Source organism: Gigantopelta aegis, chromosome 10 (assembly GCF_016097555.1).
Source record: "Gigantopelta aegis isolate Gae_Host chromosome 10, Gae_host_genome, whole genome shotgun sequence".
NCBI lineage: Eukaryota > Metazoa > Mollusca > Gastropoda > Neomphalida > Peltospiridae > Gigantopelta > Gigantopelta aegis.
The window spans coordinates 17,696,276-17,713,275 of record NC_054708.1 but is presented as its reverse complement, the minus strand read 5'-3'; the positions used below and the strand labels follow the sequence as shown (position 1 = coordinate 17,713,275).

The 17,000-nt window shown below is 33.5% G+C and overlaps 1 protein-coding gene across 1 annotated transcript in view; it reads left to right on the top strand.

The window, feature by feature from the left end:
• LOC121382816 (protein FAM193A-like) overlaps nt 1-17,000 on the top strand; it is a 34,607-nt gene that overhangs the window by 3,670 nt on the left and 13,937 nt on the right. The window contains exons 2-12 of the mRNA XM_041512440.1: nt 5,686-5,833; nt 6,311-6,357; nt 7,963-8,049; nt 8,651-8,766; nt 9,574-9,720; nt 10,816-11,026; nt 11,448-11,569; nt 12,158-12,305; nt 13,247-13,368; nt 14,342-14,437; nt 14,916-15,158. Coding sequence (XP_041368374.1) covers nt 5,686-5,833; nt 6,311-6,357; nt 7,963-8,049; nt 8,651-8,766; nt 9,574-9,720; nt 10,816-11,026; nt 11,448-11,569; nt 12,158-12,305; nt 13,247-13,368; nt 14,342-14,437; nt 14,916-15,158 — 1,487 coding nt within the window. The remainder of the gene's footprint in view (nt 1-5,685; nt 5,834-6,310; nt 6,358-7,962; nt 8,050-8,650; nt 8,767-9,573; nt 9,721-10,815; nt 11,027-11,447; nt 11,570-12,157; nt 12,306-13,246; nt 13,369-14,341; nt 14,438-14,915; nt 15,159-17,000) is intronic.

The window sequence follows — 17,000 nt, the reverse complement described above, 5'->3', positions numbered from 1 at the left end:
CAAATGAACTCGTTACGGAAATCAGCGAAGTCGGTAAAATTGTTTCGATTAGTTCATAACGGTTAGCCTACAAAGCTTATTTGAGGTTCCAAAAATGGCAATCGTGTAATTTTATACTTTCTTTAAAAAAGAAATGAAATTTAGACAGAATAATAAAAAGAAGGAAAAGAAATGATAAATAGGTATGTAGGAATAAGCCTAGGTATTGTTTTTACGTCTATTGTTTTTCTGTTTTTAATCTTTAAAAAAATCACATAAAGCTTCATTTAAATAGGTTACTGAATGTGCGTATGTTATTTAGATATGTATATATGTACACACTATAGTAACAGTAATCAAAGTAACGTTTGTTTTATTTAACGACGCCACTGGAGCACATTGATTTTTTATCTTATCATCGGCTATTGGACGTCAAACATATGGTCATTCTGACACTGTGTTTTAGAGGAAACCCGCATAGGCTACTCTTTTTACGACAGGCAGCAAGGGATCTTTTATTTGCTCTTCCCACAGACAGGATAGCGCAAACCATAGCCTTTGTTGAACCAGTTATGGATCACTGGTCGGTGCAAGTGGTTTACACCTACCCATTGAGCCTTGCGGAGCATTCACTCAGGGTTTGAAGTCGGTATCTGGATTAAAAATCCCATGCCTCGACTGGGATCCGAACCCAGTACCTACCAGCCTGTAGACCGATGGCCTGCCACGACGCCCTACCGAGGCCGGTAAAAAAAAACAGTAATCAGTGATCATTTCTGACTATTTAATTTTTGTTTCGTTTGTTAGAAAGTCACAGGCCATGTGACTGGAACATGATTTGATGCGCAGTACTCTGTGGCATATTGACCAATCAGAGCTATCGGGGTCAGATTATTTTTACTCTTGGAATTCTGCACACCCACGCCAGTCTACTTGACAACTTATTACGCATTAATGATGGTGTCTAAAATTATGTTCTTTTATTATCTTTATTATGGCATCCCACGTTTGGAATAAAATCCTTTGTAATGACAGAATTTTTTCAGAGTTTGTATATTTTGTTATTAACAACATTTGGGCCATTCTAGATCAATGACATAACGCCATCAGAGCCGTTCGTAACTTGTAGCGGTTGGTCAAATGACATGTTACAAAATGTTGAGGGAGGGAGATTGTTTGCATAATTGTTAAATTAAAAATGCCACGTGAATGTCAAGTGTCCCAAGTAACACTATCAATTGAAGTAACTGTAGGCCTATGTTTCACGAGTTATTTTAAAAAAAATTTTTTTTAATAATATGAGTCAGTAGTGCACACCTGAGATGCTTGGGTTGTAGTTCATGAATCACCTCCTTGGAACCAGTGTTTTTTTCCCATCCCAACTATTCTAATCATGTTCGTTGTACATAATAAAGAAATTCAAGACAAGTTGATTGCAATATATATGTTTTAACTGCACGTTCATCAAACCATCTAACACTGAAAAGGTATAATTTTAATTGTGTGCATCAAATTATTATTGTCATTATTGTTAAAAATCAAAAAATCAAATGGTCTGCATCAGTATATTCATGTCATAATTATATTTCTTTAGTACTACTCCTGAAACTTTTTAACTCCATTCCTGAAAGGGAAAAGAAGTCGGACTGCACCAATGAACCAAAGAACATAAAATTAGAAGAAAACATTATTGGTTTATTTTAGCAACATATGTCTCTGCATTTACAGGTACCTATTACTTTATAAATTAATAAATGCTTGATTTTCACTCTCCTTAGCATTTTGATGAGTGCCATTTTTCATTCGCCTAAGTGTTTTGAGGTGTGCGATTTTCCACTGTTTTTTTAAAAGGCAAGGACTGAATCGCACAAAAGTATTTAAATTAAAATTGGCCATTGTTTTTAAAATTTGTAATTGACGGATTTGGCAAATTGAATGTAGCCGAACTCTTTGTGTTGTCATGCTTCATTAACCAATACTAACGATGGAACTAGAAGTAAACAACAATTTTCCGATCACAACTGCTGCTTGATCTCATCAGGTAAAATAATGGGCCACTTCTTTGAAAATAATTTTTCTAAAGATTTTTTTGTAATAAAAATCATCTGGACTGAAATAAATTAGCAAATTATATATTTTTAACCAGATAAATCTAGAGAATATATCCAAGTCCGAGATTATTAATATCAACCTTTCCATTAAACTGACATTAAATACATTGTGATATATATGTAATAAATATTGGGGCAAAATAAACCATTTCAGTCATGTTCTGTCATGTCTAAACCGTAACCCTCACTGTCACCAGTTTGATTATTTATGTTCAATCTGCTGCAGAATTAGTTTAATTGGAATAATTTAAATATAATGTCAGTCAGCATTTCCGAAAATAAACTTCACATGATCGAAACTAGTTTTTGGTACATTTTATTATCAACATTGCATTTGTTTTATTGAGAAAAAAAATTACACTTTTTTTTTTCAGTGGTACTGTGTATATAATAATTTAATGTTAGGCTCAAAAACCAGACTGGGTCGACCAAGATCGTTTGATCATCTGAACATGCTTCTTATTAATGTAACAACATTAAGGCAGTTTTCGTAGTCAAGAGATTCGATATTAAAAAAAAACCTAACTTCAAATGATGATTTATTGAGACCAACGGAAATAGGAGTTCAACAATTTATAATGACAAATTTATTTTGGTGATTTAAATTGACAGTGACTTAGTGTTTTTAAATTGCGAAATAGCCTGACTGCATCTTAAATTTTATCTACTCAGAATTACTGGTCCGGGTGACTAGTATCATTTAAACTCTACTTGTCCCAGCGATTTTTACTTGGTGTCAAAATTAATTAAATTGTTATTTTAACAAGTTATACATAGTTGTATATCATTGTAGACAACTTGCTTTACGTTAATTCTCATCAGCTTGTCCTATAAGACGAGTGTCTCCATTTTTACTTGTCCTACCCAGGTGTATCTCTTGAAAGAGGGACCAATATTTAAATGGTCTCGTATCAAGGAGCAAATCATCCATGCTATTGAAACAATTGCCAAACGTATCACGGCAACAAATGAGAATTGTTTGCAATTTTTTCTATTGATGTAAAATTTGTATAACTTACATGTAGTAAAGTGATTTTATATTAAATTCTGAATTGTACATCGATAAATTCACAAAAGATTACACAGATAATAACTTACAAATTACAAGGAATTATGGATTATCTGTCCAGAGTGAAATTAATGTTATCAGTCACCAGCTTTTAGAGAGTGACTGACAACATTAATTTCACGAGTGACAGATAATCCGTAATTGCGAGTATCGAGTGGGTTATTGTATTTATTACCCATAGTGTAAATAGTTTAAAAACTTAAACTTTAAATGTCTTACATGACCCAAACTATATAATATACAAGATGTGAAAGTCTGAGGAAACTGATGACGTCACGAAAGACTTGACAGTCGAGGAAACCGATGTCGTCGCCAAACTAACGTCATGACGTCAGCGGGGAAAGATAACTTCTATATTTCCCCAGAGCTAGATAGAAAATATATTCACCCGCATCTTACTGCCCATTTGGGTAATAAAACAACTTCTTACACATGTATGCAAGTAAATTACAGACGACACAACTTAATTCAAACTATAACAAAATTAGTTTTTGACATGTTTTCTATGAAACGTTTACGTAATGTCCCAATTTACTTAATGTCATTTTCTGCATTTTATCAGATGATGATTTTCAGGTTTTGTTTTTAAACCAACCACTGAATCAGAATGAAATTTAAATAGAATAACAGAAGATTTTTTTGTCATTAAATGTACGGTATGTGTAGAGTAGATGATTGTTTTGTGAATGGATTGCAATAACTGGGTGATGTGTCCAGTTGGGAAAGTGTTAAAACAGTCTACTTGTTCTATGTCCAAAACCCCTTGTCTCATGCAATAGAACAATGTCAAATGTTGAACCCTGATTTGGCTTATATGTTACACTATAAATTAATGAGTGTTAAAACTTGTTGAAAATCCATCCCACTAGCACAATAGTATACATGTATAATATTGTCTGTATTATAATAATTTATTAAATTATATAAATTAATATGTCATCATGCTGCTAATACAGTTCCAAGGTTTCCATTCCAGAAATGTTCATGAATCGTACAAATTGCTATATCAGTTATTTTTATAATTTCGACCAATGTTTAAAGTTATTACTCAGAATTAACTATTGGTATATTTGTTTGCTAAAAGTCTTAAATATATATATATAGGTCTACAATTGTTTTATTACCAGATACATGTATAACTTTAAGTTACGTATATGTGTTAAAACAATTTTATTACCTTAGTTCAATCGTGGTGATATGTAGCAAGATTATAGCTATGACAGTACCAATATCCGGTGTCGGACACATACAGTGACTATATATATAAAGAAACAAACAATTAAAATTTCAATGGTGTTAGAGCTTACTTGCAGAGAGGTATGCACTTTTTTGTCAGATAGTGTTTTGTTTACATAATTAAAAAAAGAGTCAAAATGGTTTATTTTTAACCATGTTCTATATAACAATTAATTCTTTGAGAATAGTCATACATGTATGTATATGACTGAATTTAACCATGATTAAATAGGAAGTAACCCAGTTTTGATCAACATTGATGTTACAAAGAATAGCAATAACAGTTGCAACTGAAATTATAGCCAGCAATTTCTTTGGCTTATCTTAAATATTAACATTTTATATATTAATAATAATAACCAATCAGGAACAAGCTTACAAAAACATATCCAGCAGGGTTATTAACATGCACAAATTAGAATGTAAAATACCAGCATTTTGCGAGGAAACATTTATTCTTTGTAATTATTACCCATATGGGCAGAGAGAAGTGGGGAAAGAAAAATGATTTTTCCCTACGGAAGGAAAAGAAATTTTCTTCCCCTAGATATGTTTTGACGTCGTAAACAGTGCTTCATTAGTCATGAAGTTATCTCCACAACGAACTTGTGTCATCAGCAATATGTTCGTCACAGCTATGACGCAACGCTGTCTCCTATTCTCAACTTGCAAACTTGTTTTCAACCACAGTATTGTTTGAAAATCTTCCATAAAATGATAAAAATTGCTAATGGGTAATAAATAGAATACCCAACTCACTACTCGGCAATTCCGTTTATCTTGCACTCGTGAATTGATGTTATCCTTCTCTCGCCAAAGGCTCAGGGAAGGACAACATCAGTTTACTTGTGCAAGATAAACGGTATTGCCTCATAACTCGTTGAGTATTCTCTAATTCTATACCCAGCGACAAATTATTAAAAAGATGGTGAAAAATAGCTGGCTATATATTGCCTAATTATGATATCCTTAATCAGCCTTGGAACTTAAGTGTTCACATGGGGATGAAAGTTGAGTGATCAATAGCTCGTGTCAAACTCGATTTTAATCGTAACTTCAGTACATCATGTAATGTAATGTGATAAAAGTTTTCTTTTATTCAAGTGTTTCAAGTTCGACATGTTATAGTAATATCAATAATTTTACAACTACATGTACGGTACTTGTAATATTTGTATGTTAAAAAATAAAAAATAAAATTTCAATTTCTACAGACATATTTGAACAGTATTTTTATATATGTTGATGAAAGCGAAGATATGTATGGATTTTGAATTTGTTTTTCCACAGCATATTGAGAAGATGATGGATGCGACGGATGAACTTGATATGCCACTGCCCCGATTCCCACGTGGTCCAAACCCATACTTTGAAAGAGGGCCTTGTTTGCTATGTGGTAGTGGCAAGGAACTGCCTGATGCTGGTAAAGTAATGGAAGGTTGGTGTGGACTTTTTTTTTCTTTCTTTTTTTTAAACTGATTCAACCTATTGACTTTAATTTTAATGCAGATGTTTAATGTTGTAGTATAACATGTTTGAGTTCATATTTAAAATAAAATTCAGTTATCATACATTATGAACAAATTGGTGTATATGGTACAATTTCAACCCCTATTTAGGTACACTTATAGATGTATGAATGCCCATCTCTTCACCCGATCTTTCTGGGAGGGAAAAGATGGTACAATTCTTATTAAAGAAATCTGATTTACTTAATTATTCTATAATGGATGTAGATCTATAATTTTAATTTTAAAAACACTGTCTCACTTGCATACTATACATCTCTGAATTTTATTTCACAACTTGACATCCCTGAAATTTATTTCACTATTGTTGCTCTATAAACTATTAAGAGTACACAGGGAATGTTGCTTATTACTGTTAGAAGTTAACTTTTTGTTTTGTATTGCAGCGCTGGATGATAAACACATTAACACAGACACAAGTGCCAACACTCAGGTCAGTTCTTGCTGTGTTAGAAGCAACCAAAAAAACCTGTGATATCTGGGCCCCTTTTTATAAAACTTTATAAAGTTTATACTCAAATCTTTAATGTCTACACATGCATGCAATTTATATGTGTTGCCATGACCTTAAGGTCTCAATACATTGTTAAAGACTTATGTTAGAGTAAATATTTTACATTTTAAGTATGGGACCAGGTCTCCCTGATGAATACAAGGTTAATCAAACAGTATGGTCACCATGCCTGATTTAGAAATAAGACCGTTAATAAAATTAGATTCATTTTGTATTCTTAATTAGGAACATCAGTAATGCAGCAGTACTTAGCTGAATGTAGTATAATTTCTGTCCACAAAGAAAACATCCCAATATATCTTGATTATGTATTTTGTAGTTATTAGAAGAATGTAATCCACTTAGCAGGTGCTATTTCCATACAGTTGCCACTACAGACCACTACACCCTCTTCTTTCACTATCTATTAACAACTAACAAGTAACCCACTGTCCTGGACAGACATCCCAGATAGCTGAGGTGTGCCCAGGAGAGTGTGCTTGAACCTTCATTGGATATAATCATGAAAATAAGTTACATTGAAATGAAAAATGCACACCAAAAATGACAGCTTTTGGGTGATTGTTGACAAAACTTGGCATGTCATTTTCATCATCAGATTTTAAGCACCCATTATGGAAATTCCTGGAAGCCCAATTAAACCTCTGATTTTATAATTAATACGTGATTGAAAGCTGGATTTGGATCCCAAAAGTTTCCTACGTACGAAAAAACATGTATTAGAAAATAAAATGACATTTTAATTTGTGCAAACAGCAGAACAATCAGAAACAAATTTAATATACACCCAATACTGTTACGCAGAAAAATATATTTAATATATAGAGGCTATTTCATGGGTTTTTTTCTAATACGATTTTTATGTCAACGAGTGATGTGTGAAAACCATATTTTCACGAATTGCAAAACACATATCATATATTTCTTCTTATGGAACTTTGCCAGAAAGTTTACTTAACCATAGACTTTTAAAAAGAAATTTGAATAAAATTTATCTTTATTAACATTTATTTAACAATACTGCGGTGCAAACATACCTGACAAAGCGATCCTCCCAAAACTCCTACAAAAACAAAACGAGTCGAACGCCGTTAAATTCTTACACTTACACTCGATGACACTACATTGTGTCATCATTATTTAGCTTTGTATTCAATTTGTTTTAGATATTTTATCGTAATTTTATGGGTCAAATATGATTAGATGCATTGGTAATCATCAAATTTAAATATGAAGAAATGAGACAAAGGGAGATAATTTAATCATGCACTTTTACAAAAAAGTACATACGATTTCTATATTTTCACTGTAGCTAAAATACAGTGAAAATATGACTCTTCACTGGATATGACTTTTATGGTTTCTGTAGATCTATATATTTCATTGCTATGTATATAATAAGTAATTATACTCGTTATAAAGTGTCATAGTGGGTAACATCTTGACAGTGGCAACAAAAACTGAGGACAGTCCCTTTAAAATTGAATATGCTGCTTTAGTGAAATATTAATCTTTATTTTTCAGTTGCCACTGTACGTGTGTCCATCATGCTTAAAAGCCAGTTCTGACTCTGAGATGGAATCTAAGTCTGGAATAGATTCTTCTCTTTTGGTGGGTTCAACATGACGTTTTGTTTGTTTGAGAATCTTTTTAAGTGTTTCCAGTTTTTGTTTTGCCTAAGTAGTTAAAAAAGCGAGATATAGGTATAACTTTTTCGGTGGCGGTGGCAATGACAGCGTCAATTTTTGTTATAAAGTTTAAACAATTAGTTTCACAATTAGATCAGTTTCTCACAAGCCCTAAAGTCCTAGGTCAGTGACTTGATTTATAGTTATAGTTAATTTATATCATGGATGTTCATCACAGTGCATCAAAAAGTTTATGAAAGGCGAGACATATAATTCCGCAGAATTCATGTTCCTTTTTGTCACATATTGTCCCATCTTTATTAAAGTCATTAAGGTGCTGCATGTTTGACCACATCAGATCTCGGTCAGTATCAATTTCTTCGGTCCATAAAACCTGATATTGCCGTCATTGACGGTAAATAATTGATAATTATATAGTGTTTTATTTGTATCATATATTGACTTCCTAAATCTTTTTCTTTTTGAATTACGCAATGATTCGCGTAAATATTCTTTTAATTTGGAACCTCTGAATGGAGATGAAATGAGATAAATGTGGGGTTTTTTTTTTTTTTATCTTGTAGGATCCTGATCTTCAGCTAGATTCTGCAAACCTCTCCTTCCTGCCTGACTTGGAAAACTCGAGATTTATGAATCAGAATGGAACACAGTGTACTTGTAAAGCATGTACAGAGAGAAGGTACTCACATAATAGCTTTGCAGATAGAAGCATTACCAGTGTTATTGTTATTGTACATATCTGTTAAGATGACTTTCAGAATACTTGCTTGTTACAGTACGATCGTTTTTTATAATGTTTTTATTCATACTTTGTACAGCAATTATTTGAAAATACTTTTAACGTGTGAAGTTGGATTGGTTTTAAATATTTAAATTCATTTTGGTATCTCTTAGTGTTGTTCCATTTAGTCATTGACAACACGCATTGGTAAGTTGGACCATTTCAAATACTGGTTGGAGTTACTTCCCTTTTATTTGTGTTCCTTCATATACTGATGATAAATTGTACTGTTTTATTCAGTTTACATTCACTCTTTATTTAAAGGGCTGACAGTGATATACTTATTTAATACACAAATGACACATGCTTTGTTTACATTTAAGAAAAATGAAACAAGCATATATAAACATTTCAATTATTTTGTTCCGAAAAAATGGAAACTATTTTTAAAAAATATTTTTATTATTTAAATTTTTTTATTAGGGAGAAAAAAACACTTCAAAAATGTTAACAAAGAATTGCCAAGCAAATTAGATTTCTGACAACATAATTTACATTGAATCAGATATTGCTGTATTATAAATTGGTTGATGCAAATTAATGATCCATTACATTTCATCTGATTATCAACACAAGTATTTTGTATGATCAAATTTACAACATTTTCTTGCCAAGCACGAACATGTTTTGACTTTAATCTACTGGACAACTTGTAGTTATTTGTTTCTGAGGATCCAATTGTATTATTTGATATTTGTGCTGCAGGGAAATTGAAGAGGAACATGACCGCGAGACACAAGAGTTGCAGAAGTGCTGGGCAGACCTGCGAACGTACATCCGAACAGTGTATGGATCTGAAGAACCTAGCCTTACTGATGACAGAGGGCTGGAGATACAGGGATTAGTGAAACGGTTAGCATGGTCAACTTCATTCAGAACGTATTAACATACAAATCTTGGAGTGGAAGAGAAGCCATATTTATTTTTCAAATAATTACTATTGTTTACGAACAAAATTTGTTAAAACCTGATCATATTTTACTGTGATCGAATCATCTTTGCAGTAGTATGGTGTATCTTTATGCAAAACAAAAATGTCTTGCTTTCTTATATAGCCTAAAGTATTAAGTTAAACATTAAAAAATAATAATAATAAAAATAAGCACCAAATTTAAGTACGTCTTTTTTCTGTTAGGCTTACTGCACACAAAAGCTATCAGCTGAATAAATCTTTACTTGAGACTATTTGCTCAGCTGTTGGCTCATAGTAATTTCACCATACTTGATGAGCTAAGTGCTGAGCTAGTTTGCTTGTGACATCACCCTGAAGCAATTTTCATAAGAATTTTTGCTGAACTAATAGCTCTCATGTGGTAGGCTTTAGACATGTGTAACATCCCTCAACAGCTGTGTACCTTGAATAATTATCAATATATGCAGGTATTTTGCCATGTGCACATGTTTTGTCCTCATTTAAGACTTCACATATAAAATAAACATGCAGTGATCACCTTTTGTAAATGAGGCCCTTTGGGTTTACACCGGTATGTGTCCGATTTTGTTTGTTTTCATTTTAAAATATGCAGTCTTATCAGGCAGCGTTAACTCTGGGTGAGAAGAAAATTTCGCCAAATTGTCTGTTAAACTTAAAAAAGTGAAGAAATCCTGTGTGGGTTTTATTTCCCAACAAAATATCGGTCTTTACATGAAATTATTTTGTTAAATTAAATTAAAATTTGTAAGTTTTTGTTAAAACTCACAATTGGCGAATTTGGCAAGTGCCAGAGCTAGTCCTGATCAGGGATCAACAAATCTTGGTCCAAGCTAGGGAATATTTGGTTTGGGCTAGTGAAAATTATCACCTGTATCACTGTAATATATAGAGCACCAGACAAAGCTTCTGTGAGTGTGAGGGTTAGTGACTCTGTCAAACACTTGTCGAACACTGGCGCCACAGCTTAATGGTTAGAATATTGTTTTCATTAATTTGTTTGTGTCATCAAACAGGTTGTGTGCACGTGATCCACATCAGCTCTTCTTGCGAATGGAGTCTCAGGTTCGTGAGTTTGTCATTGAGAAGAAAGTGCGCCTCCTCAAACAGCTCGATTGTGGGTACAAGACTCCACCCGAGGCTAAGCAGTTTATTTCCCTCTTGTTGGATGAATACCATCAGCTTTGTCTGGCATCCAGGCTCACATCCAAATGGTTGATAGATTTGGTAAATACCCAATTCTACAGTGTTTCTGGTTGGTTAAACAAGAAGAAATATTGGATTAATTAAATTGATGTTAAATTTTTTAATAAATGTTATTTATATATTGAAATTTATGTTTGCATGATTTTTTTTAATGGTTGAAATAAACAATTAATGTGATTGTACTTTTTTGATTTACAAATTTTAATTGCCCATGTGTGTAGCTCTAAATATGAATATTGTTCTGCTTTCATTTTCATTATGAATCAATTTGTCCAAGACTGGTAATTCCCTATATTTCCAATAAAAGGAGAAAACTCTCGACTATAGTGTACACATAACCGTTGTATGTGTAACATGCTACAAGCCATATCTGTTGCTTCTTTGCATTGCTCTTGCTCTTTTGTAAATGAATGTATCTTTTTATTTTATTTTGTTTTTGTAGAAGGAACACATTAAAAGGTTCAATGTGACCTGGGAATTGCACAACAAACATCTTGTTCAGTCCATAGTGTACACTGATCCAGCCATACACAATAGTCTTCATGTCATAGTCGATCAGCTAAGGTTAGTGAAGATTAAGAAAATGTTGTTAGTTATACTGATGCTGTAACTTAATCATTTGTGACTGGAAGTATGATCAAGTATTTTGACATTGTTGTACAGGGTATATTGGTGGGTAGGAGTGTTTTGAGACAAAAAGGACCTATGAAACTAGCTCCTCAACCTATGGATACATGTATTTATATTTTAGAATTTAGAAAATTTAGAAAATTTACAAACAATAAAAGTTTTAATAATATGTGCATTCTGTTAATGTGGAACATACATATATATACAGTTGAATCCCGTTGGCTCAAACCCCGTCAGTGCTTGAGAAAGTGTTGAACCTATTCATTCGGTCAACATCGTGTAAGTTTAACTCGGGACTTCGTTTTTGGTTCGAGCGTTACAGTGCATTTGTCCCTTCCGAGTTGACCCACCGAGATTCTACTATTTCTTAAAAGCCATGCCTTCTGATGTCTGATCTAATTGTGGTTTTTTTCAGGCTAATGAGTAAAACACTTTTTTCTTTTATAGAAATACTTTCTTTCTTTTTCTTTTAATACTTAATGTCAGTCCAGTGGTCCACATTGTTCTGTTTTGTGATTTCAGGATGGGCGCTGCTTCAAAAGAGTCCTACAATGAGGACACGTATCCAAAGTTACTGCACGACTTTCTCAAGTTCCAAGATGAAATGTCTGTGATACTTGTGGTGTGGAGGGACTGTCAGCAGCTCATAGAGGCTTACAATGAACAACAGGTAGGCAAATAGCATTATCTACGTAAAAAGAATGAATGAATATGAAAGTTAGTTTGTTTTCTTTAACACCACTAAAGCACATTGATTTATTAATCATCGGCTATTGGATGGCAAACATTTGATAATTTTGACATACGGTGAGAGAGAAACCCCAACACAATTTTCCATTAGTAGCAAGGGATCTTTTCATATGCACCATCCCACAGACAGGATAGCACATACCACAGCCTTTGATATACCATTTGTGAGAAATGGCCCAATGGGCCCAATGACTGTGATTGATCTGGCGAGCACTTTACCACTGGGCTATCAATTTACTTGTGGCTTCCTAGTCCGATTGTTTATGTGAAAGTAGTCCGATTGTTTAGTGTGTGGACTACTGCAGGCGAGAAGCCCGACGAGGTGTTGTGATTTCCCGCCGTTTTGACACGACACTCACCGGAAACTGAAAAAAGATTTTTTTTTCAAAAGTGTAGATCAATTGAAAATACCTTGAAATTTTAGTTCTGTTAAGTATAAGAAGGTAATTTTCAGGGACCGATTGACTAATAATGGTTTTCAAAATTAGTTAAACAATTAAGTTATCAATATTAAATGGACAGTTTTAAAAAACGGCATTAGCCATTTAATAAAAATTACAAAAAAAGAACAATTTCTGTTTGATATTTGACTTGTGACATACAATGTTTATATATTCTTATACTTGTTAGATAAAAAACAAAAAGTTGTTAAAAAGAAAACTTTACAAAAACGGCAAAATACAATTTTACAAACATATACAATGTTTATATATTCTTATACTTTTAGAAAAACAAAAAGTTGAAAAGAAAAACATACATACATACATACATATATATATATATACATATACATATATATATATATATATATATATATATACATATATATATATATATATACACATATACATTCATTTTTAGACTGCACTGAAAGTGAAGCAGAAATGGCTGAAAGAGGACTGGGAGTTCTTCAAGGCTCAAAGAAACTTACTAGAAGAACAGGTTCTCAAGAAGCAGCCCAAAAACTCAGCTCTTTCCCATAGGTTGGTGTTATACAGTGTAAATTTCACCTATAATGATATGGGTGGCATGTGTAAAAATTGACATGGTTTTAAACTAAAATGTTTTAACTATTCTATGGTATAATATGGGTGGAGGGTGTAATTAAGTTGGTGCTGGCAGATTTGTCAGTATGTCAGGCCACAACATATTTTATGTTCTTATATGAATCGAATTAAACCATTTTTACCTTTATTCATTAAAATGTAAAAAAAATCAGCTATATTTAAGTTTTTAGTATGGTGTACAGTATGCGATTTTGGTTTAAGTTTCATAAGGACTCTGCAAATCAACCCAGCGAGCCCTGCCATGCATCTCCAGTAGAACAGAAGATTCACTAAATGTTGAGATATATATTGACTGTGTCTTTTAGATGGATCAATGTAATTTGTACAAATAAATTTTACGAGCCATGTGGGCTCGTATGCTAGAGAGTCCTATATGATTTTTGTGAGCCTCAGGCTCCCTGACTCTCCTCAAAATCACACACTGGTGTAGCTGTACAATTGTGAATACTGTTTCATGTGAATGTTTTATTTCAGTGTGGAGGTGCAGTTCACGGAGACCATGAGGAACATGTTAACTGTATCATGTGAATGTTTTATTTCAGTATAGAGGTGCAGTTCACTGAGACCATGAGGAACATGTTAACTGTATCATGTGAATGTTTTATTTCAGTATAGAGGTGCAGTTCACTGAGACCATGAGGAACATGTTAACTGTATCATGTGAATGTGTTATTTCAGTATGGAGGTGCAGTAATGTTAACTATGATGTGACTGTTTTATTTCAGTATTGAGGTGCAGTATACGGAGACCATGAGGAACATGTTAACTGTATCATATGAATGTGTTATTTCAGTATGGAGATGCAGTAATGTTAACTATGATGTGAATGTTTTATTTCAGTATGGAGGTGCAGTAATGTTAACTGTATCATGTGAATGTTTTATTTCAGTATGGAGGTGCAGTTCACAGAGACCATGAGGAACATGTTAACAGGGAGTAAGCCATCTGCTGACGAATGTCACTGTCCAAGATGTAACAGAAAGAGGTTTGCAGTGGTTTTTTTCTTTCTAACTGTAGTTTTTGTCCCACTTTTTACGAAGTAAAAAAGCGAAATATAGCTATAGCGGCTGAGACGGTGTCAATCTTTGCTTTAAAATTTTACTTTTAGATCGGTTTCTCGTAAACTATAAGTCCTTAGAACAATGAAACTTGGTTTATAGTTGCACAAATGGATGTTCGTCACAGTGCACTGAAAAAGTTTATGGTAGGCAAGACATTTAATTTTGTGGATTTGTTTTGTTTTTTAAATGTGAATTGCATATTATCACTAAAAATTATCCCAACGTATGTAGTCTTATGTTAGTAATAATTATTAGTCATCTCAAACTAACAGCTTTGTTTGTGCTGATTAAAATAATTAAATGATGCATTTGGAAATGACAATATGTCAGAAATCGAATATTAATTTAGACAAATTGTAATGCTTCTTTAACTGCACAATTTACTTGTTCTTTGAACAACAGGTGTCCGTGCGATGAATGCACCATCACACACATGATCACATGTGGCATCATCAATCCGGATGCGCTAGAGAGTAACAACACCCCACAAACGTTCAACTTTCCCCACGACCCGAACCGGTATGTCATAGACGTCACTCCTCCATCAATGTCGAGCACAACCTCAAGCAGTGGCTCGTCTAGTCCGATATTGGTTGAACACGAAAGACTCATTCTTCCTTTTGATGACTGTCCAGAACATTTTGAGTGAGTCAATTTTTATATCACGCTGATGGGTTTCTCAGCTGCGCATGAATCAGTTCATGGGTGCTAACTTTGTGTAACGAACTCCCTTGTCATGCTTTTTTTTTTGACACTGCAGTTGCATTAGATAATGTTTTTTTCTATGTTTCACTTGACTTACGTTAAAAGCAGTAAAGCATAAAAAGTAGCTTTCTTATCTATGGGTAGTTAATTCATTTAACAGCATAGTAACGTTGGAATCTTTCACATATTGTCCCTGTGTAAGCTTGCATTAAATCTCTTTCACTTGATCAGGATATATATTAATACTATTTTTGACGCCATCTAAATATGTTTACTGTTTTTTTAATTACAATGCATTATGCGAGTTGATAGAATGCAATTTTTGTCTGGTTTTATACATTACTTCTTTAGTGTTTGGTTAATGTTCTTTAGTTGTCTTTCACACCAGAATCTCATAAAGGATAGCTTTCATATTCTATATATTATATGTATGTTGACAGTTCCTATGGTACTCCTGCAGCCCTATGAATGTGACTTCAGGGCACAGTCAAGATTAATTAAAATTTGCTTATGATTTTATTTGAATTTCATTAATTGCCATTAACATTTGAATCCTTTCGTGGACAGCTTCAACTGCAGACACCCAATCCCACGGATTAAACCCCAATTTAAGGTCGGGGTAATTTCAGAGTATGACAAATATTTTGAAAAGTCACTAGCCACAAGGCTAGTGGGTTTGTGAAAAATCACTCTCCAAAATAAAAAAAATAGGCAGTGTAGCTCCGATTGGATTTCTACAAAATTGTCTATTAAACCAGTATTTCCCGATTTGTTCAACAAAGACAAATACCAGTTTAATGACTGAATGGAAGCCACCACCATGTTTTTAAGTTTTATTGTTTCAATAAAAGGACATTCCTATCAGCCAAATGAGCTATGAAAACTGTTGATTTTTGTAAACAGTGGAAATAAAGATACCCATCTATTTTACGTGCACGGTTTGTTGAGTGTAACGTGCGCTGTTTTTCACACTCGTCAAATTGAAATTATGTGTGCTGTACGTGCGCGATTGCACCCGCACAACTTAAAAAGCAAGGTTTGCACTAGCCCAAATTCCTGATCAATTATAACTGGATTTTTATATAATTTTTGTAACATTACACATTTACGAATATAACAGTAAAATAAAACAAACACTTAAATCATGTTGTAACTTTCAGTTTTTTGTTGTGTTGTACGTTTGGTTTTTTGTCAAGTGTGATCCATCGTCATTGTTCTGTTTTTGCTTTTGCCCTCCCCCTGTGGAAAAATAATTGGGCAAACTCATGGTTGATATCTAAACCCACTATCAAAATAATTAAATTTAAATGAGGGTACGATAGTGTGACACACGGTAATAGATGGTTCAGTCAGGTCAGGTCATAGGGCTTTACGTGCACATTCAGAACAAGCTGTTGTAGCGCATGCCGATGGTTCGGTGTATTCGGTAGTGGGTTATACATTTAGGGCCCTACTATTTATGTCGCCAGGAACGGTGATGTCAATTGCTCAATACAGGGCATTATCCCATGTCAGACCAATATCAAAAGAATATAACGGCGACATCTAATCCGTTGTTAATTGATGAACAAAAAAGGTAACATCTTGTATCAGCAGCTGTGACACATTATCCAGACCGCTACACGTAATAGGCCAAGCAGAGTGGTTGTGTGGTTACCATTAAAGTAAATTGTTTTCCTGATTGCCGATAACCACATGTCAGCGAAGTGTTAAATTACCGTATACGCAAATATGTTCGCGAATAAAATATACCGTGAAAATCACGAACACGTTGATAGCACA